The 23,115-nt window shown below is 47.3% G+C and overlaps 1 protein-coding gene across 3 annotated transcripts in view; it reads right to left on the reverse strand.

The window, feature by feature from the left end:
- Positions 1–23,115, reverse strand: part of BACE2 (beta-secretase 2) — a 111,353-nt gene that overhangs the window by 48,472 nt on the left and 39,766 nt on the right. For all 3 annotated transcript variants that reach the window (XM_015132851.3, XM_015132852.3, XM_077995733.1), the window contains exon 2: positions 1,709–1,797. In XM_015132851.3, the coding sequence (XP_014988337.2) occupies positions 1,709–1,797 (89 nt within the window). The remainder of the gene's footprint in view (positions 1–1,708; positions 1,798–23,115) is intronic.

Raw genomic sequence — 23,115 nt, forward strand, 5'->3', positions numbered from 1 at the left:
AGGGAATGACAAAGCACTTGTTATAAAAAGCGGGTGTTGGCTGAAGGTTTGGGGACTGCTGGTTTCAATGATTGAATTTGGGCAAGTCCCCTGTCTCCCCGACCTCCTGTGCTGCAGAAATCAAAATGAGAGGTTTGGACCAACTCCAAGTCCTGTTCCATGATGAAGTAGTCCAGAATGAACAGTTGGAGGTGAGGGCTGTTTGGGGACTGAGGACTTGGATGAATCACAGATCTGAGTGGGAAGGGGCAGCACAAGCCATCGTAAACCAAGCCTCTGCTGCACACACGGAGAGAAACACCACCACTACTTCTACACACGTTTGTGGTTATAGCAACAGCTGGGCACATACTGATCACAGGCAGGTGTTATATCCGGGAATATCAATGAAGGAAGCTTACCAACACATGAAACCATAAACCAAGCTATCAGTTCCTTGAGGGAGGGGCCAGCCACATTTTTCTGAAGCCTCACAGAGCACTGGCCACCATAGCCCTCTCCCCAGCATGCAGCTGTAGCCATACGGGTAGGAGGCCCCGTCATTTATGGCACCAAAGTGGAGCCCAGGATGTGGCGTAGGTAGAATAGATATACAGGGTTTCCTCTATGCTTTCTTTCATACACGGCAAATCATCTCGCTTTATTAAATTGCCTGGCATTTTCAGAAGACTTCAGCTATTCTTCCCCCTCCTTTTGTCCCCCACTAGAGCTGGCCTTTATTCCCTGGAACAAAGCACTAAGGATAAGGAAAGTGAGAAAGGGAAGTCAGGAAAAGAATTTACAGTAGGGAAACCCAATATGACAGTTACCGAGACCCTCGATGATTCATGACCCTAAAAAACGAACCAGCACGTCAGCTTACCTGTTCTGTCTGTTGAGTTTAAATTTCAGGATCGTAAAAATAGTTGTGACATCAAAACATGCACAGCATTTGAGCAGCTTCCAGTTCAGAGGGCGGTGACTCTAGACCCCATGGGCTCCTGCAGAGCTGAAGGCTGCCACAGGCCACTGGGGGCCTCCCCAAACCCCACCCAGGGCTGCTCTGAAGCCTGCATGGACAGAACTTGTTCTATTCCAGAGACCTCCATCTGGCTCCACTTTTTTTTCTCAACTCCACCCCATAATTGTTCATGTGCAGCCTCAGTCTTGGCCCTTAATACTTTGTGCTCACAAAACTCACTCTTCCAAATGAGTGTTGCAAACCAACCCACAGAAACGGCTTCCAGGAACCACACCTTAACCCCTACTGAACTATGTGAAGGGGGGTTTCCGTGTATCCCTTCAGCCGAGGAAGCGACCCCACACCCTTGGCCAGAGTGGCCTCACAGACCCCCAAGACCTGTCCCCTGCTCCAGCCCACCTCCACTGCAGAACTAAAGCTGCTGCAATAACCACCAAAGGGCCACAAGCTCCCTGTGACTTGGATAACTACAGGAGTTGTGTTTGACTTGGATTTTTAGAAAACGAATCTCACGTAGATGCGTGAAGGCTATCAGGAGACCCCTGCTGTGAATTTGAGGATGGAATGAACATGCACATATGCATACACATGTCCACATGTATGTACACGCACATGTACATACACATCTGTATCAGTATCCCCCTTAAAATGAAACAGCTTTCTGGCTGTTATGCTCTGCTGCATTTTGAAGCATGTGGATCATGCAGTACCCCAGCCCAGCACACCAGCCAAGGGGCCAGCGCTTACCTCTCTGTGTCAAAGTACGTGTCTATGTAGGAGTGCGGGGCTCCCGCCACGGCAAAGTTACTGCTTCCAGTGTCAACGAGAATCTGTAGCTTTTATGTTTCAAGGAGAGAAAGAAAAAAAGAAAGCATCAAGTTATTTTAATAAGGCAATACTCTTGAATAATTTTTTTAAAACTAAGTACCAAGAATAATTCATCAGTTGGAACAAAAAAAAGTATACTGATGAGGGGAATACAAAAAGCTATTATAAAATTGAAATCTGAACAAAGTCCATGAAGAAGCTTGCACTGGAGAGGGGAAAATGGTCTTGTCTCAGATACACACTGAGCCTTCAAAGAGAATGGATTCTGTTAAATAACTGGGTTTCCTTTTTAGGCCGTTGGTGCTTGAAACCAAGGCTGAGCTCTTTCTTATCTCCAGGCTTTTGGCCAGGTTTAGCCCTCCACTGGGCTCACCCTCCCCTTGCTATTCCAAATCTCGCCTGGAAACCCCGATCCAACATGGCCTCCCCTCCCCAGGATGCCTCCCAGCCTCCTCATGGCAGGTGGTGGCCCCTCACCTCCCTGCATGGAACCTGGGAACACCTGTCACAAGCATCGTTTTTTAGGTTATTTGAGATATAGTTTGTGTATAATAAAAATGCAAGATCTTAAATGTTCGCCTGGTGAGTTCTGGCATGTGTCCCAAACCAAGATGCAGAAATTTCTATTCACCTCAAAAGGTCCCTTTATGCCCCTTTCCCTTCTGGTCCCCAGAAGCAACCACTTTCTGGCTTTTGTGACCGTGGACTGGTTTCATCAGTTCTTGAACATTCTATAAATGTCATGATGCGGGTTTCTGTGTGTTTGTTTTTTAGCATGGTTTCTTAAGTGCAGCTTGTCTCTGAGACATCCTCATGTTGCATCAGCCCTTTGTTTCTCTTCACTGTGCAGGGACACACGATAATTTGCCTCTGCTTTTGATGCGCCCTTGAGTTGTGTCCAGTTTGAGGCTACTATGAATAAGACAGCTATGGACACACTGTATAGGTCTTTTTGCAGACATATATTTTCATTTCTCTTGGGTAAATACCTAGGAGTGAAACTTTTTGGATCATAGACTAGACACTTTTTTTTTTTTTTTTTTTTTTGAGACAGAGTCTCACTCTGTCGCCCAGGCTGGAGTACAGTAGCACCATCTCAGCTCACTGCAAGCTCCGCCTCCCAGGTTCACGCCATTCTCCTGCCTCAGTCTCCTGAGTAGCTGGGACTACAGGCGCCCGCCACCACGCCCGGCTAGTTTTTTGTATTTTTAGTAGAGACGGAGTTTCACCGTGTTAGCCAAGATGGTCTCGATCTCCTGACCTCATGATCTGCCTGCCTCGACCTCCCAAAGTGCAGGGATTACAGGCATGAGCCACCGCGCCCGGCTGACTAGACACATTTTTAACGTTTTAAAGAAAACTGCTGAACAGGTCTGCAATGTGGGTCTACCAGGTAATATTCCCATGAGCGATGGATCCATGGGCCATTTGGTGTATTTACTCTGTATCCGCCCCCAAATTTGGTGGTGTTGGTCTTTTCAGTGTGAACCATACTAATGGGTGTGGAATGGTACCTCACCGTGGTTTTAATCTGCAGTCCCCTAGGGACCAATGCTATTGGGCTGTTGCCCTGTATCCCGTTGCCTCACTCATCTTCCCCAGTGAACCATGTCTCAGGGCAGGTGTGTATGTTACTCATCATTTTATGCCCAGCATCTATCCCAAGTCCAGATACATGCCCAATTGTTACAGAATGAACACACCTTTTAGAAATAAACACAGGCCACATAGATATAGCCCAAAAGGTTGAAAAACAAGTTTAAAAAGCTATGGACTAAAGAAATCAAAATAGGCCAGGTGCGGTGGCTCGCCTGTAATCTCAGCACTATGGGAGGCCGAGGCAGGCGGATCACGAGGTCAGGAGACCGAGACCATCCTGGCTAAATAGTGAAACCCCATCTCTATTCAAAATACAAAAAATTAGCCAAACGTGGTGGCACATGCCTGTAGTCCCAGCTACTCGGGAGGCTGAGGCAGGAGAATTGCTTGAACCCAGGAGGCGGAGCTTGCAGTGAGCCTAGATCGCACCACCTCATTCCAGCCTGGGTGGCAGAATGATACTCTATCTCAAAAAAAAAAAAAAAAAAAAGAAAGAAAAGAAAAGAAAAGGCAAAATAGGCAAGTTTTTGCCTAGGATTATCTTAGCAACAATTATAGAATAATTTTGCCAAGGACCTCAGTTTAGCTGGGTCCAGCGTTTGCCTCTGAGATGACCTGTCGGCAGGATCTGATTCAGTCTCGCTCCCTCTTCCCGGAAACATTCTTCACTCTGGATCCTGGGCCCCACACTTTTCTGACTTCCTCCTTCCCTGACTCCTCACATTAGTTTCACTGTTGGGTGCTTCTCATCTCCCCGACCTGCTGAACTTTCCCAGGGCTCAGCTCAGGAATCACTTCTGGGATCCATCCACTCACACCCTTGGTGTTCCCACTGAGTCTCGAGGCTTCAAATGCCATCCGCGTGTCGACGATCCCCAGGCTTACATCTCAGCCCAGGCCTGCGCATGCGCTCTGGGTTCTACCTATTCAACACCTCCCCCGGCTGGCTAATAGTCATCTTTTATGGGTTGAGATGTGTTTTCCAAAAAGAGATGCTGAAGTCCTAATCCCTGCACCTGTGAATGTGCCTTTATTTGGAAAAAAGGTCTTCACAGAGGTAATCAAGTGAAGGTGAGGACCACGGGGGTGAGCTCTAATCCAGTATCACAGGCGTCCTTCTGGGCAGAGGAAAATGCACGGAAAGCAGACACACAGGGGGGTGCCAAGTGACAGCAGAGATAGGGATGGGAGTGACACAAGAACACCAAGGACTGAGGACCATGGCCAGGGGCTGGAAGAGGAACGGATGGCTCCACCTGGAGTTTCAGAGGATGCATGGCCCCACCAACACCTTGATTTCAGATTTCTTGCCTCTAGAACTGTGAAATAATACAATCCTGGGTCTTTTTTTTTTTTTTTTTTTTTTCAGACAGTGTCTCACTCTGTCGCCCAGGCTGGAGTACAGTGGCACAACCATGACTCACTACAGCCTCAAACTCCTGGGTTCAAGGGATCCTCTCACCTCAGCCTCCAAAGTAGCTGGGACCACAGGCGTGTACCACCACGCCTGGCTAATTTATTTTTATTTTTTGTAGAAGGGGTCTCACTATGTTGCCCAGGCTAGTCTTGAACTCCTGGGCTCAAGTGATCCTCTCGTCGTGGCCTCCCAAAGCGCTGGGATTACAGGCATGAGCCACTGCACCTGGCCCATTTGTGTTGTTTTAAGCTCTCAGTTTGTGTCCTTAGTTACAGCAGGTCCAGGAAACATCTTGAGATGGGACATCATCTCAGGCCTGGCATAGACCGAACTGAGCTCCGGCTGCCCCTACCCCTGCTCTTCTGATGGACTTGGCCATCCTGGTCGACGGCAGCTCCATCAGGTCTGGCCAGGCCACGCCAGAGGTGATCCCTAGGGCTTCCTTCCCCTCACGCCCCACATCCAGCCACCAGGAGTTCCAGAGGACTCTGCCTTCAGGTTCTGGCCCACACCTGCCCACCCCTCACCTCCTCCAAGGAGACTGGGGGTCCACACCACTGTCATCCCCTCCTTGTCCTCGTTGGTGTCCCTGCTTCCTTCCTAGGCCTACTTCCAACCAGCAGCCACCACAGTCCTATTACAGTTACGTCAGAGGGAGCCAGCCCTCCACCTCCCTCGGCTCTCATGTCACCCAGAGCAACAGGCAAAGTCCTCACATGGTCTGCCGAGTCACTCGCCACACCCTGACCTCATTCCTCCAAGACACGCTGACCACCAGGCCACTCCATGAATGCCCCAGACGTGCCCCAAAGGGAGGGCCTTCCCCCTGGCCACCCTGCTGGGGTGGGGGCTGCTCCCCAGGATAGCCAGGTTCACGTGGCACAGCCCATTGCTCCCTTCCAGGCTTCCTTCAACACCACCTTCTCCGCGAAGTTGACCCTGGCCGGCCCTTTGGGAGAACTGCTGTTCCTAGTCTCCTGCCGATCTGTGCATTCCCATTCCCTTTCCCCGGCATAACACCACGCCTCTCACATAACAGTGATGGCAGACACTGAACACGGCCTGCAGTGGGCTGGGTAATGCTGTCAGCACTTCCTATATCCATTAGTTTCTTTCAACCTCATAACAGCACTCCAAGGGCAGCACGGTCATCACTCCATGTCACAGATGGAAACACTGAGGTGCAGAGAGGCTGACCTCCCCAACTCTACAAGGGCAAGTGGCAGAGCTGAGGCTGGAACCCAGAGTCAGACTCCGAGCGCATGCTTGTAACCAACTCAGCCACCGCCTGGGCCCCACGAGCAATCATACCATTCACAGGGTCCCGGCAGCTCCTGCTGCCTCCCTCTGGCAGGGATTTTTGCTGTTTGCTGCTCTGTCTGCCATGCATGCCTCCAACAGGGCCAGGCACACAGAAGACACTCACACATTTGTGGAATCAACAACGAAATTATTCTCAAAGGTGAAATCAAAGACACTCATTTTGCCCTTGGTACAAAGATAACAGATTCCAAAAAAATAAACAAGCAAGGATAATGCAGTCTGTGCACACACACCAGCCGTGTGTAGGTTCCGCACACACGGTTTTCGAGCTGTTGGCAAAAACAAAGTCAGGCTCCTACTTCCCTAATCTACTAAGTACCATGCCCCTTCCCCTGCAGGAGGCCGTGGAAATAGTGGAGAGAAATGAACGACGATCCTGGGCATCTGCCAGGGGCAGTGCTATAACTTGTGGTGACGTCCCTGTTTTCTCAAATGAAAATCTACTTTGTGACTTTAGAGAATTCCCTCCCGAACAATGAAGATCATGTTCACAAAAACTTTGTAGGAATGGTAGAGAAAAAGATTTGGGGGATGAAGGTTTGAAGTGAATCTAAAACAATGGCAAAGGCACTCTGCTTTTTTTTTTTTTTAATATACTTTTTTTTTTGAGAGGGAGTCTCACTATGTTGCCCAGGCTGGTCTTGAACTCCTGACCTCAAGTGATCCACCCACCTTGGCCTCCCAAAATGCTGGGATTACAGGCGTGAGCCACCACACCCAGCCAGCAAAGGCACTCTAACTAATGAGATTATAAACGTCACTTTAAACATCTTAGTTTTAGTAAACGAATGCTCTATTCTCAATTTCTATTTACAAATACACAGATCCTAGAAAACATGTAAGATCTTGCTCCTTTACAGAGGTGTTTTGGTAGATTTCAGATAGAATGTAATCTCACATATACAAAAATATATTTACATATATATTATTCTATATAATTTATTATCTGGTTCTCCATCCAAATATTAGATGCTCAACACCCCCAAGTTTCAAAGCCACAATTTGGATTAGATTTAATCCTAATTTCTCATAAACATACAAAAGGGCATGAAAGATTGTGAAATACGTATTTGATTCCATCCCCATTTCCTGGCATACAACTCCTAAAATCTCTGGGATCTCCAAAGTGATGTGTTTTTGTATGCTGTGAGTTGACTGATGGCTGGCAGCCCCTAGGTAGCTTCGGGATGGGGGCTGGTCACCGGAAAGAGCAAGGCAGGATTAGAGGACTGGGACTTTCAGCCCCGCCCCCAACCTTCAGGAGTGGGAAGGAGCTGAAGGTTAAGCTGATCACCAATGGCCAATGGCTTAATCAATCATGTCTACATAATGAAGCTTCCACAAAACCCCAAAAGAACACAGTTCATTAAATTTCCAGACAGCTGAGGTTCCTGGAGGGTGGCATGTACAGGGATGGCACGGAAGTTCTGAAACCGTCCCCCTACACCTCACCCTACACATCTCTTCATCTCTCTCTTCTGTAATGCCCTTTAAAATAAACCGGTGTACGTGTTTTCCTGAGTTCTGTGAGCAAATCTAGCAAATTAATCAAACCAAGGATAGGGTCCTGGAAATCTTCCATTTGTAGCCGATCGATCAGAAGCACAGACAATGACCCGGAGCTCGCGACTAGCATGGAAGTTGGGGGCAGTCTTGGGGGACTGGGCCCTCACTCTGGGGTCCGACGCCATCCCCAGGCAGACAGTGTAGGAACTGAGCTAAATTAGAGGACACGCAGCTGGTGTCTGTTGCAGAACTGATCGATTGTTTGTGTGTGGAGAAATCCCCACACACTTGGTCCCGGAAGTCTTCTGTGTTGATCACTGCGGTGTCAGAGCAGAGGGAAGTGTGCGATTTTTCCACTTAGAGGACGCCAAACAAATCTGCATTTACATGGATTTTACAGGAGATAAATTGTTGGAGGCTGAGTAATTCTTGTATGTATCAAATTGTCGGTAACAGGTCAAAGTAAGTGAAGGAGATCCGTCTCTAGGTCAGTCTGGTTGAACCGGATATTCCTGAAGGGTGGGGTTCTCTCTCTTTCTGCTCTTAAATACTAAACACAAAGCTATCAGTAACTCACCACAACCTGACTCTCAAAGGGGGCAGGCATGTCAGAATCCCTGCACCATCTTTTAAACATTCCCCCAAACTGAATTATTTTAAGAGATGAATTTATCATTTTGCATCCAGTTATATACCTTTTTCCTCATCCTCTCTCTTCCTATGTGACACTGTCTGCTATAATGTTTCTTCTTTTATTCTTTTCATCTTTACTATACAGATTTCTGGTATTTAGTAATTGTTCTGGTGATCTGCAAGCTTTACGTCTATTTTTAAATTATTTCAGTCATTTTCTTTATAACTTTATGTGATATCTCTTAACCTCTTCTCTTGATTTAGCAACTTAGAATGGTATTTGTGGGATCCCCACTCCGTACACTTCTAAAAAAATCAAGATGTGACCAGGCGCGGTGGCTCAGGACTATAATCCCAGCACTTTCGGAGGCCGAGGCGGGCAGATCATGAGGTCAGGAGATAGAGACCAACCTGGCTAACACAGTGAAACCTCATCTCTACTGAAAATACAAAAATTAGCCAGGCGTGGTAGTGCGCATCTGTAATCCCAGCTACTTGGGAGGCTGAGGCAGGAGAGTCGCTTGAAGCTGGGAGGTGGAGGTTGCAGTGAGCCGAGATGGCACCACTGTACTCGAGCCTAGCAAGAGAGCAAGACTCCATCTCAAAAAAAATCAAGAGGTTTGGAAAGGACACGGGGTGCTCTAGGAGAGGAAGCAATGGGAAGAAGTGCTGGATTATAACATTATTTTTACTTTCATGATATGCTTTTCTGTAATTTTACATAATGCACGACCATCTTTCTTTTTTACCTACCTGCCAATATTTTTTATCTATTGTCTGTCAGAATTTCCTTCCATGAAGGAAGATGAGTTGGTGAATGTACCTGTGTCACCAGGAATCTCAGTCCCACCAACCTCTCCATAGGTTACACTGTTGTTTATATATTTTCAAGATTTGTTTTTGATACCCATATTTCCCACAGTTGCTTAGTCATTCTATAAGGCAAGAGGTTCTCTCCTTCCTACCAGTCCTCCTGTCCCTGACTTCACCCAGCTCTCCAATGGCTAGGTTTTGTTCAGCCTCCCATGGGCCCCAAAGTTGGACACCATCTTCCCCAAGGGCTTTCATGCATGTGAGCACCTCTCCATGGCCTTTATACTTGAAGAATGATCTGCCTGGGTTTTATGCATTTGGGTCACATTTTTTTTTCCTTAACACTTTATACACACACACACACACACACACACATATATATTTTTTCTCTAGTGTCTTTCAAAAGTGAGTATTTGTGGAGAAAACTAAAGCATGTCTTATTTTTCCTCATTCACGTGACTTTTTCTCCTTGGATACTGAAGAATTCTTTCCATAGTCACAAAGTTCTATAGTTTTATTGTTTATATTAGAACCATCATTCTATAGTTTTACTGACACATCTTAACGTTGGTTGGTCTGATTCAAGTTTCCTGCAAAATGGGACTCACTTTTACATTAATTTCCTACGGCTGCCTTAACAAACAGCCACGAACTGGTTGGCATGAGATAATATACATTTATTTTCTTGCAGTTGTGGAGGCCAGAAGTCCAAAATCCAGGTGTGGGCAGGGCTGCACTTCCCACAGAAGCTCCAGGGGAGGACCCTTCTTGTCTCTCCCAGTTTCTGGTAGGGGCTGGCAGCCCTCAGGCTGTGTCACGGAGGCATGTCCCCAGGCTTCCTGCTCACTTGCTGCTGGCCGGGTCTCTACTTGCTCTGTCCATCTTCAAGGCATGCCAGCCTCCAGGCCTCCTCGCTGCCTGCAGAGCTGGCTCTGTGACATTTTCTTTGCAGCTAGCTTAGGATTATCACAAGAGCAAAAGCCACTTCTATGGCTGATGTGAAAAGAGCAAGGCCCGGGACCTAAACTATCACTGGGAGGGGGCTCCAAAGTACGACGTGTCCAGCACCCAGGCTGGAAAGCACCAAGGCTCAACCAGCAGATACCTCGCCAAAGCTGCCATAGGGAAGGCACATGGCCCTGAGTCTTCACCACTGTCTCCGTGTTGGGGATTTAAATGTTTGCTGGAGGTGAGATGAACTTTGAAGTTGCTTGGCTAAAAGGGGGTAAACAGGGAAAGGAGAGGGGTAAAGAGGTAAAGGAGAGACAGAAAAAAACACAAAAAATAATTCCTTTACAAGGCAAAGCAGAGAATATTAGGCCTTGAGAAGAGGACAGTGTGGATGTTAGGCAAGAAACATCAATCGCCCTAAAAAAATAACTAATTGTACAACAGTAGGAAATACGTTTTCTTGGCCATTAAAAGTCACAGATAAGAACAGCTATAGATTGGGCCGGGCGCAGTGGCTCACACCTGTAATCCCAGCACTTTGGGAGGTCAAGGCAGGCAGATCACGAGATCAGAGTTTGAGACCAGCCTGACCAACATGGTGAAACCCCGTCTCTACTAAAAATACAAAAATTAGCCTGGTGTGGTGGCACGCGCCTGTAATCCCAGCTACTCAGGAGGCTGAGGCAGGAGAATTGCTTGAACCCGAGAGGCAGAGCTTGCAGTGAGCTGAGATCATGCCACTGCACTGCAGCCTGGGCGACAGAGCGAGACTCCATCTCAAAGAAAAAAAAAAAAAGAACAGCTACAGATTTCTGAACAAGATCAGCCTTCCTCCCTGTGCCCACTGTCCATCGTGGAAGCCGTTTCATAACTGTTTCTGGGTCTTGCTGGTAACTCTGCACTCAGCAACCCAGGAGACCCAACACCCGGCCAGCCAGGCTGGCAATGCACATCCATGCTGACTGCGACCGCATAACTAGACAGAGCCAAGACAGGAACAAGACGTGCCCTCCACACAGCAGCCCTAGTGACAGGGGGAGACATTTCACCCTGCTTCCCTCCACCTGAAGTTCCTCCGCAACCTCTGCATCGTCTCGTGACCGGAGCTCTTTCTCACATGCCCAGACCTGGTCCTGCCTCTCAGGGATGTCACTCCCCTCTGCAGAGGCAGGGAACACAAATGCAGAGAAAGTCAGACCAACGTGCAGACTGCATTCTTTCACACAGGTGATTTCTTCTCATTGCCCAGGCATTCAGCACAACCATATCTTTCGTGGCAGTTCCAGCAAAAGCTGGTTTTCAAGAAGGTTCAACTCAGTCATGGCTCGGCAAAGCTGGTCACCACTATGGTAGTTCCTAGAGTATATGATCTGATAGAAATGACCCCAAATAAACAAGGCAGCCACAAAGTCAGGCAAGCGATGAGTCTCCAGGGGACAGTAAACGCTCTGGACTGTGTATCACATCATGTGTCTGAGCGGCCCACAGAAGCCAACACCATTTTCTACGTGGTGACACTGGAAATGGATCTTTCTCGTGTTGAATTCTAGCCAAGACCATTACCCACTTTTGCAAGTAGCCTCAACCACAGAGATAAAAAACAGTAATGCCACCTGCTCTATAAATTTCACACGAGGCACTCTGAAACAATGGAAAATTCAAACACTCAGGCTGTGGGTTCCTTCCAGGTTCCTCACCTCACGCCACATGCCAGCAATTTAATCTGCCCCTTCCTTTATTCTAGGAATTTCCAAAATTATTTCCTGCCTCTTCGGGTTCAACCTCACGTGCACGTATGCATGTGTTCACACACACACACCAGCCTAGCGCTGGGCCGTGTCCCTCCAGCTACATAAAAGGTCATTGAAAATATATATTCTCAAATTCAGGGAATGTTCTGAACTTCCAAACAAAGCATCACTTAAAAAGACTCAAAAGCTCATACGATAGACAGATCCCCGCTTTACCACCGAGGAAAACAGGAATGCCTTGGAGATGTGAAATGGCCCAGGGAGATCCTGACGTCCCCGCCCCGTTCCCTGCTTCCTTCCTGATACGAGGGAGCCTCCCATAGAACTCACATTCCGTCTTTCCAGAACACAATCACAACTAAGAAAAACCTGTTTTCCAGCAGAAGCTGGAGTCTTCTACCCTGATAATTATTGGCTTTTAACTACTCCCACCCTGCCGCCAACATCAGCGGCCTCGAGGGCCTTTGCAGGGCAGATGCAGGTCCTTGCTGTGCTGAGCCTGGGGCGGGGGGTGAGAGCAGCAAAGATGATGGTGCCTGTGTCCTGGCTCCTGCGGAGTACAGAGTCCAGTAGGGAGAACGGCCTGTCCACCAGGACCTGCCCTTAAAAACCGTCTGTGTTCCAAGCCGCCAGAGACCTAAGGAGGTGGAACTGCAGGAACTGAGTAGCTAATTTCTTCTCGCCTTCTTAAAAATGGCAAAACCCAAAACACACTCCGTCCAGCTACTGTTCCTTCTCCCTTCACAGTCAAGCATCCAGCAGTGGGCCACTTCCCATCTCAATTCCTCTCTCCCTTTCTCTCCTCCACCTGCAGAGATGGAGCTTCTGCCTCAGCTCTCCATGGCCGGCCAAGCTCACCAATGACCTCCATGCTCCAGGCCCACGGTCACCTCCGAGCTCTCCCCTGACCTGTCCAGCCTGCAGGCAGTGCTGGCCGCAAGTGACCAGTCCCTCAGTGAAGCTTTGGAAATGTGCCCTCCTGGTTTGCCCCCTCAGTCCTTCCTTCTGATCTCTGCCCTCCCCATTCCTCTTCCTCTAACTTTACATGGTGTTCCCAAGGCTTCTGTGCCCCTGTGCTGGGCACATCACTGTCACACAGGAGTCTGTCTTCTCCAGATAAAGCCCCCAGCACAGTGTGCCCTCCATGAGAGCTGACAGTAGGCTTTTAACTACCCCAACCCTGCCACCAACATCAGCGGCCTCAAGGGCCTTTGCAGGGCAAATGCGGGTTCTTGATGTACTGAACCCGGGGCAGGGGGTGAGAGTAGCAAAGATGATGGTGCCTGTGTCCTGGCCCCTGCGGAGTGCAGAGTTCAGTAAGGAGAATGGCCTGTCCACCAGGACCTGCCCTTAAATGGCTCATCTCTTTGTCACCAGTACCTCAGACAGTGCCTGGGAGCATAGTAGGTGCTCACTAAACAGTTGTTGAATGAATAAATGAAAGTCAAGGTTAGAGAGACATTCATGCAGTGAAGAGCAAGTGGGAGAAACACACATTCCAGGCAAAAGGAAGGTGGCTTGTTCATTTCTAAAACAAATCTCTTGAGCACCTACCAATTATACAGAAAATCTGAGAGTAAAAGAGTTTAGATGATCTATTCCAGAAGATGTGTGAAAATTCTATGCCCCCACAATGGAAACTGTTCGTCTTTGGCATAGACTTCCTTGACAATATGCCCCAGTTCCAGCAACCCCACCCAAAACTGCATAATCAGATTTTACAAAATAATGATAAAACAGGGATGACCATTACGCACACGTCACAGGGGGTGGGAACTAGACATGTCCTGAATGTGAACAAACATCTTCCTGCTATGTCACAAGCCCTTTGAGAACAATTCTACCCTCCCGTCAAACAAATTCTGTCCACACTTCACTGAGCAGAACGACTGAATGCACGCAGGGCTTGGAGTCCAATCTCCCTCCACCACTCATGTGCCGGTGCCTGGGTGGGTTCCTCTCCCCAGGCCTCTCTGCACCCTCCTCTAGGAAAGGGGGCGATGACCATTCTCGTGGGGTGCTTGTGAGAAGTAAATGCTGTGACACATGCTTCTCACAGTGCTGGCTCACGGCGAGTGAGCAAATAAACACTAGCGCCAGTTCCACGTGCAGTTTTAGCCAGCAAGGTGGGAAAACTGAGTAAACTGAGTTTAGCTCCTAGTGACCAGGGACACACAGTCCACAGCATCCTGTGGCACTAAAACCTCTGGACAAGGAAAATGGCTGATTCTGGAGCAATTTGATTCTAAAGGATTCTTCCTGAAGAATCCTTTAGAACTGTTCTTGGAAACAGTCAAAACTTTCTCCCCATGCCAGGCCCTGCCCGGACAAAGCTTACTTTTCTTTTTTCGAGACGGAGTCTCACTCTGTCTACAGGCTGGAGTGCAGTAGCGCGATCTCAGCTCACTGCAACCTCCACCTCCCAGGTTCATGCCATTCTCCTGCCTCAGCCTCCCGAGTAGTTGGGACTACAGGCACCCACCACTATGCCTGGCTAGTTTTTTTGTATTTTAGTAGAGACGGGGTTTCACCATGTTGGTCAGGCTGCTCTCTAACTCCTGACCTCATGATCTGCCCACCTCAGCCTCCCAAAATGCTGCGATTACAGGTGTGAACCATTGCGCCCGGCCAGCTTACTCATTTTTTAAAATGGCATGATTTGTGAGGTTTTATATTCCTTATTTTGTTTTGATGCAAGTAGAAGCCACCTGTCACCCTTTCTGCCCGTTGGCTGAGAGTAAATGATAAACCGTACACAGGCGGTTACCTTTGAGATCCAGGCTAAGTCCTGCATTCCCCAGAAGGCCTCCCAGCTGCAGCTCTGATTTACTCCTCTCAGACAGCTCATGCCCTGATTTTTGGTGTCCAGGGTTGTCTCGTGACTTTTATTGTTCTCTAATTTCTTCCCAGTTGCCTATCTTTCCTCTCAATGAGCTTGTAAATTCCTTAAGAACAAAGGTCTTCTTCTTAGTCTCTTTTCGAGGGTCCCCACAGTGCCTACAACTAATAGGAGTTCACTAATCACTTGTTCCTCAAGATGCGGATGCACGTCCATGAGCCCTACCTGGGAGCAGAGAGAAAGCCAATTAGGTCAACAAATCTGCCAAGAAGTTGGAAGTAGCTGGAGAAAGTTCAACAGGCCAAACTCCTAAATCATGTGTGCAAAGAATTAATTTAGATTTTCTAGACGTGGCTAGGGCAGGCTAAACTTAGTCAACTTCCCAGCTGCTATATAAATAACCACAAACTTGTCTCTTAAATGTCCAAGTATAAGCAAAGCTAGAAGCAAGAAGACAGCAGAGATTGCTGGTGGCCTACCCGTATTCCTTGGGCACTAACTTCAGCTTTTGTGACCTCAGGAGTGAGATTATCTAGTGTCCAAGTTAGGTCTGATGTGCCAGAGAGTGAATGCCCCTGGGAGCAGTCCTCGACCAAAAATAAACAGCTGGTGGGTTCAAACCCTTGCTCCCCTACTCCCCAGGCAAACAATTTGGAGTAGTCTCTGTGCCATCCCCCAGAAGCCCTTGGTGGGGTTGAGCCCCAGATGTGCACTGCAATAGCCCACTCTGAGTGCACCCTGTACTGACCTCCTTCTCCCTTCCTACCTCACTTCCCTGCCCCCTACCAGTGTCTCAGGGTAGGGAGAGTGAGAGAAGTTTACTCACACAGTCCTCACCTTATGCTCTGCTGTGGTCTGAATGTCTGTGCCCTGACCCCTAACTTTGTATGATGAACCCTTATTCCCAATGTACTGATATTAGGAGGCAAGGCCTTTGGGAGGCAATTAGATCATGAGGGTGGGGCCCTAAGAGAGAGGATTAGTGCCCTTACAGAAGTACCTGAGAGTGCACTCTCATCCCTTTTGCCATGTAAGGAGACAGAGAGAAGGCACTGTTTCTATGAAGCACGAAGCCCTCACTAGACCTGAATCTGCCAGTGTCTGGGTCTTGGACTTCCAGCTTCCAAAACTGTAAGAAATAAATATCTGCCATCAATAAGCCACCAAGTCTAAGTTATTTTGTTATAGCAGTCCAAATGGACTAGGAGAAGCTTTCTAAAGGCCAAATATCCTTCAACTCAGAGACTATGAAATAAACAAGAAAACAGTGGTCGAGAAAGCCAAAGAGCCTCCTGGGCTAGAAGCCATGGTCTAGTCACCAATCTGCCGCCTGGATGAAACCTAAACAGACTGTGGACGTCTCCCACTGTCCCTTCTTAATCTCCGGTTGATGCATCGGGCAATAACCCTACAGAAAGCCATTTGCTAATTGTTGCAATAAGGTAAAATGTTGCATTAAAGGGAAAAACTGGGTGATTCATCTAGTTAGTGATTAGCAGCCTGAGATTTCTCAGATATTACTCTCTCTTTTTCAGCAGGTTAACAGATAGGAAAATTAGCAGATAATTTGAATAATGGCTCATTTAACACAACGATTCCTAATTATATTAGCAGCCCATCTGCTGAAGTCTGCCGGCAAGCCGAACCCACAGCAGCAGTGGCCTCTGCAGCCCAGCCACGCGGGGCTGTTTGCCTACAGTTATTACATATGATTGTAGGCACTGATTCTGTTAATCAGGCTCTTTCAGTGCTTCAGTTCTAGAAATGAATCTCATTTACTTAAACACATCTTGTTGAAGAAAGCAAAAATAATTGCCATGCGCCATTTCTCCACAATCTAAAATTAAGGTTGTTTTTATGAAGGAGGGAGGGGGAAATCATTTTCAAAGAGCACCACTTAACACAAACAGATGTTACAGAACTTAGCTAAGAGGAGCTTGATTATACAATTTATTCCGGCTGTGTGTGCACGTGTGAGAGTGTGAGCCATTTCACTATTGCTGCACAGGCTCCTACTAGAAAGACACATGTTGAGAGACACGTGGATACTCTTGAGAAAACCACAACTGCCAAGTGGATGGTGGCAGGCGGGGAGGAGGGGAGTGGGGGGGATGGGCTTGGCTGCCTGATTCTGGAATGTGGTGGTTTTCCACCAAATGCTTAGCATTTAGCAGTGTTCACTTAAAAAAAATCTCAACACAATATTTATACATTTGGGAAGGTGAAAAGAATACCTTCTTATAAAGGTGCAAGGCAGCCATCCTCCAGTCTGGGAAGCGTGCCTTTGTGCAAGACCAGAGATAGACACTTTGAAGGAGGAGGGGTTGGGGAAGGAGCTCTATGCTGAATAGGTTGGCTAAATATACATATGCAGCAGGTTACAGGAGGAACTATGAATATTCATGAAGGTGGTCCTGATGCATGCATATTGAACATCCATGTTACATGCCTCCTGTGTTCATTCTGGGGTGGAGTCTTAACATTTAAATGTATCACAATGAGGCCCTAAGTGTCAAAAATGTCTTTTCGGGACTGGAAGGCACTGAAGTGAGCAGCCTCTGCAAACCAGCAAGAGCCAGTCCACAGTCAGGGGTCTCTTATCTGGAGGAGGTTCCTGAAGTCAGTCTCCTGCCCAATCAGAGCTGTGGCCATGGCTGTGGAACGGGGTCAGTCAGCCTCTGTGGGTGGATGAGCTGCAGTCATTTGAATCTTGCTTATCTCGGGGCTGGTGTGTGTTTAGCTGCTGGAGAAAGAGAAGACGCTGTGGCATGAGAACAGAATCCGTTCTCCAAGTGTAGAGTACGCAGCTCAACCCTTGCCTGGCGTGGCCTGAGGTGCTGCTTATAAGTTGGTATCTTGTTGCCACAAACAGTCTGTTCTATTCTCTATTTTAACATTAGTACTGGTCAGTTGTTGTGCCTAAACCATAAAAGGGAGAAAGTGTAACACGGTGTATCTGATCTCCTGTCCCATCATGGCTGAAAACTAAGTTTGTAAGGGTTTTTTGCGGGGGGTCTCCTTGGCAAAAAGAAGGTCTGTTCAGTTGGTGGGGGGCTTAGGAGTTTACTTTTAGTTGACAGCAGGTTGATACCAACTGTGGAGGTTGAAGTTGAGGGAGCAGTATTTAGGGTGTAGGAGGCCCGTTTTAAGAACCTAAGAGAAGGCCGCGAGCCGTGGCTCATGCCTGTAATCCCAAAACTTTGGGAGGCCGAGGTGGGCGGATCACGAGGTCAGGAGATCGAGACCATCCTGGCTAACACGGTGAAACCCCGTCTCCACTAAAAACACAAAACATTAGCCAGGCGTGGTGGCGGCGCCTGTAGTCCCAGATACTCCAGAGGCTGAGGCAGGAGAGTGGCGTGAACCTGGGAGGCGGAGCTTGCAGTGAGCCGATATGGCACCACTGCACTCCAGCCTGGGCGACAGAGCAAGACTCTGTCTAAAAAAATCAACAACAAAAAAGAACCTAAGAGATCACTCAAATCCAGGTCCCCAATTCCTAATTCTTCTGGACCTGGGAGCTGTCACTACCTCTGCAGCTGAAACATCGTTCCTGGGGTGATGGTTAGCCGGGAGGGGGACCTCCCTGACTTTTGAAATTTTCCAAATAGCACACATCCCTTATGAAGAGTGTAAAGGACATATTTCTACAGAGGGGAGAGGTTTCATCCCAAACCCACAGTCAACGCCCTTAAAGATATTGGGAACTACGTCCTTTCATAACATTCACAGGATGCGAGTTTCACGTTCATTTCCTAGCCATGGTCCCAGGATACACCTTCGTCTTCTCCACACAGGAAAGAATAGTGACTTCCGGGTGTGCTGGACTGATTCTAACCCCAGCTTAACCTCTTGTTGGCGGCAGAATCTGAGGTTTGCCACCCTCTCTGAGCCTCAGTCCCCTTGTCTGTACACTGGGCTAATAAAGAGTGTTGCTCTGAGCCTCGCACCTTGTCCTGCCTCTAGAAAAGTGCCTGGCACAGTGGTGTTTGAACTTAAAGAGGGGTAGTGCGGCTTTCTCTCGTTACAGGGCTGTTTCTCAAATACATCACTCTGCAGAACAAGGCAGGCATCAAATTATCTGCCACACTGGCATTCCTTATCTCTGCATTGCTGCTAGTCTGGACACAGACCAGCAGTGGCCTGCACAATCTCCGGGACCCAGCGGTGTGTTAAGCAGTCCTTCCATGGTGCACATGGGCTGCGACCCAGGGTGGACGTAACCGCACGATAGAATGTTTGGGAGCAGCCTGAGTGTCAGCACCACCTGTACGTGGCTGCAAGAGGCAAGGTTCCAGTTGAGAATGCTCCAATCCAAGGGCCTCCTAGGCTGTCGTGAGGATGCCTGCTTTTTAATCCCGCCCTGGCAGGTGGTTGCTTTGCCCCTGGCTGCCCAGCTCTCCTGATCCAGGTGCTGCCTCCACTGAGCTCCTGCCTTCCCTACCCCTAGGGGTTGTTTTTCTCCCTCTGGTTGCCACCTTGGTGTACAACTCACATCTTTCAGTGATGGGTGACCCAGGCAGAGATGGAGAGCAGAGGGCAGAGCGGAGTGGCAGGAATTAAAACAAAACACCCCCATCCTTAGCAGCCCCTGAGCCCGCAAACCCTCACCCTGTACTCCTGCCGTCCTGCCCCCATCTCCCACTGCATCAGAATCAGAAGCCTTCTGGACACGGGAGAGGCACTGAAACCCGCAGAGGTAGTGGCAGCTCCTCCCTCGGGTGAACGCCTTATCATCTCCGAACAAACGGGGACCATATAGACCTCACCCTGGGAATAGCCTGGGCACCTCTGAAGTCCTCTCTCCTCTCTTCCCAGCCCGGCTCGGGTGAGTGGAGGGGAGCAATGAGGATGGACTTCCCTGCTGATAGGATTTCACGCCCTCTCCCACCCCCAGAAGGCACAGGCACCCCCAGTCACAGGGGCTTTAAATACCGTTTTCGCCCCTGCAGAAGACACCGTGAGGTCCCGCGTGCACTGCCCACATCCCCTTCTGGTGGAGGCCAAGGTGTGCGGAGAGCAGTCACTTGGAAGAGAAAGAGAAGTTAATCCTGTTGGCCGCCACCCTTAGAGGTGTGTCTGCAGGTTTTCTCACTCTTGGTCACATTGTTACATGTGGGTGGTGACTTGGTTTGTTCCACTTAATGTCCTAAGGCTCTGTTCCTCCTTAGGTGGCTGTGGATGGGAAATGACTTTTACCTGCATCCCTCTCCCTTCCTAAGGCTCTAGTGGTATGAGCTTGGTCCTTGGCTGCCTGGCCAGTGATAGGCAGAACCAAGGCCAGAATCAGGCAATGTCACCACTGTAATCGGGGCCACAGAGCAGCATGCCTGAAGACAGGGTGTCCCAGCTGAGAGCACTGGCTGCTTGCCAAGAGACTGCATATGACTCGGTTGCCTTCAGGGATCACCACTGTCCAGGGTCCGATTCTCGCTCTGCCTCTTGATGCAGAAACCAAACGTGGACTGAAAGGGGAGCAGCCGTAAGCAGCCTCACTCCAACCAAGCTTCCGCAGATGTGGGCTGGAGGCCAGAGAGCCTGTGTTCCTTTGCAACAGGGGATATTCAGTGACAGGTGAGCTGGATGTTTTCTTCTGCTCCAACGGCCCTTCTGAATACAGTGTGCACCAGGAGGGAGATCAGTGGGGCGGGGTTGAGGAGGCAGAGAGAGAACAAGGGGTGCTTTCTCTATAGAGGATGCCACTGTCCCACTCTCTCCCTGGGACTGGAGTTTCCCTGGAAGCCTCTGAGGTTACACAATCTGTCTTCCAGCAGGATGCAATCCCACTGACTAAGGAATGAAGACATATTTAAACAGTCATGTGTGAGCGCATTCACTGATGCCAATAAAAACAATGATCCTTTCCCCATGCAAGAGAAAATTCACACTCAACCACTTTTAAGAAAACAAACTATTAAAAAGGACAAAGAGCTTTGACCTTCATACTTTGATGATAGCTGGGGAGGGGGATAAGTAGAATAACATTTCTATTAACAGGGTTAGTTAGCTTTTTCCGTTCCCAAGTGACAACTAAAGCCACCCCCAAAGAACCCCCAAGAACCCATTACGCATTTCCGAAAATTTTAGGACATGTCATTTTACCTAAAAATTAGCTCTTTCTGCACATTTTCTAAAGGAGTGTAATCAAATTCTTATCAAAGGTGTAATGTCTTAGTTCTCAAGATGTTTCTGGAGTTTCACTAAATGTTCTCTTTTCACTAAATGTCTCTTCAATGTTTCAGCAATTGAAGAGCCACTTCAAACCTGAACTTACAGAAAAGGAACATCATTAACTTTACCCTGGTTGCCAACATTCAAATTTTGTCACAATTTCAAATAAATGTAAAAAAAGAAAGAGATAAGGCATATACACCTGCTGCAGCATCAGGCAAGACTTTCAAGTTACTGCAATTATAAGATGGTTACTCCTTGCAATTATTCTAGATGTTAACATTCATTTTTTTCTAACATGTGGTAAATACACATAACTTAAAATTGACCATCTCAGCCCTTTTTAAAGGTGAAGTTCAATGGCATTAAGTACATTCACATTGTTGTGTAACCATCATCATCACCCACGTGAGGAACTCACTTCATTTTACAAAACTGAAACCGTTACCCATTAAACGACTCCTCACTCCCCATTCCTGCAGACACCACCCTTAATGTTTCTGTCTCCATAAATCAGCCTTCTCCAGGGACCTCACATAAATGGAATCATCCAGTGCTTGTCCTTTTGTAACAGTCTTGTATCGCATAGCATAAGGTCTTCAAGGTTCATCCATGTTATAGCATGTGCCAGAACTGTCTTCCTTTTTAAGGCTGAATAATATTTCATTGTATGTTGTTAGGAACTGGTTGTTTGTGTCCCCTGCCTTTTATTGCAATCCTAATCCCCAAGGTGGTGCTATTAGGAAGTGGGGCCTTTGGGAGGTGATAAGGTCATGAGGATGGAACCTCATGGATGGGATTAGTGCCCTTATAAAAAGGATGGAGGAGCTCTCTCACCCTCTTTCTGCCATCTGAAGATGCAATGAAAAGCAGGCAGCCTGCAGCCCAGAAGGCGGCCCTCGTTGGACCCTGACCATGCTGGCACATGGATCTTGGGTTTCCAGTCTCCAGAACTAAGAGAAATACATTTACATTATTTATAAGCCACTCAGTCTAGGGTACTTTGTTAGGGCAGCCCAAACTAAAACATATGTATAGACCAGAATTTTGTTTATCCGTTCATCTGTCTACAGACACTTGTGTTGTTTCCACCTTTTGCTATTGTGAATGATGCCGCTATGAACACAGGTGTGCGAATATCTCTTCAAGACCCTGCTTTCAGTTCTTTGGGGGAGATTCATTTTTTCAATAAATATTTATTTCGAATAAATATTAAGTGAGCTGCTACTATGTGCCTGGGTCATAGAGATGAAGAATATACAGCATTCCCCATTGAATTCATGACCCGATGTTAAGACGGAAGACCAGCCTTCTCTTTCATAACAGTTTTCAATTCCTGTGGAATTGGCTTTTGGACTGGTGAGGGATGAAGTACAAGCAACTACAGACAATTCATGTGAGATTTCCCACATGAATTTCATTCCCACAAAATTTCATTTCTCCTCAGCCACTCAACACGCTTAAAAATTAGCCCTTCTATTTATTATAATATTTTTCAAGGCAACAGCATAAGTATACTATATAAGACACAACAGAAGTAGGAAGGTAAATTTTCTAATGGGGAAATGAATTTTGTCAATCGCAAAATCTGTTATTTTCAATCACACGCAAAGATAATGGAATAATAACCATATTGTATTTAAAACTGACCTGCTGAATGGCCTTGCAATTCTACCACATTTTAGAAAAATGAATCTTCATATCTAGAATAATTGCAAGGAGTAACCATCTTATAATTGGGGTAACTCAAATTTATCTCATCTATGAAAATACATTATAAAATATTGATTAAAGGGCTTTGAAAGCAGAAAATGTGATTTAATTTCTAAGTGTTGAAAAGGTGCAAACACTTCTTAGAAACAATGACAATTATATGTGAGTATGCTAATGACAATGACTGATAATCTACAAATCCTAGTACTCACCTGAACGTGGAATGCTATGCCCTAGCTTTACAATGAAATCTTCTTAGAATCTAAAATTTCATCTTTGTTTTACATTAATCTTTTTGCATGGGATCTGATCAGCCCAAACTTGGAATGTGCAACATAGAAAATCTATTGTGTTCAATTTGCTACCCTTTGCTAATTTCAGGCCAGCCATTTAAGAAACAGGCTATTTGTATGTGGCTCATATAAGGCTTTGATGTTTTTTTCCATGTTAAACCCACAAGAAAAAAAAAAGTATTTTAATAGGCATATGGTGATCAAAGATATCATTCTCTTCTAAAAAGACTTTCTTAAAGCCTTCCAAGGGAATTTCTCACAAGAAAGCATTAAATCTCTATTGACTGACCTCTACATTTTTATGGTGACCAGATATT

The sequence above is a fragment of the Macaca mulatta genome, chromosome 3 (genome assembly GCF_049350105.2).
Source record: "Macaca mulatta isolate MMU2019108-1 chromosome 3, T2T-MMU8v2.0, whole genome shotgun sequence".
Classification (NCBI taxonomy): Eukaryota; Metazoa; Chordata; class Mammalia; order Primates; family Cercopithecidae; genus Macaca; species Macaca mulatta.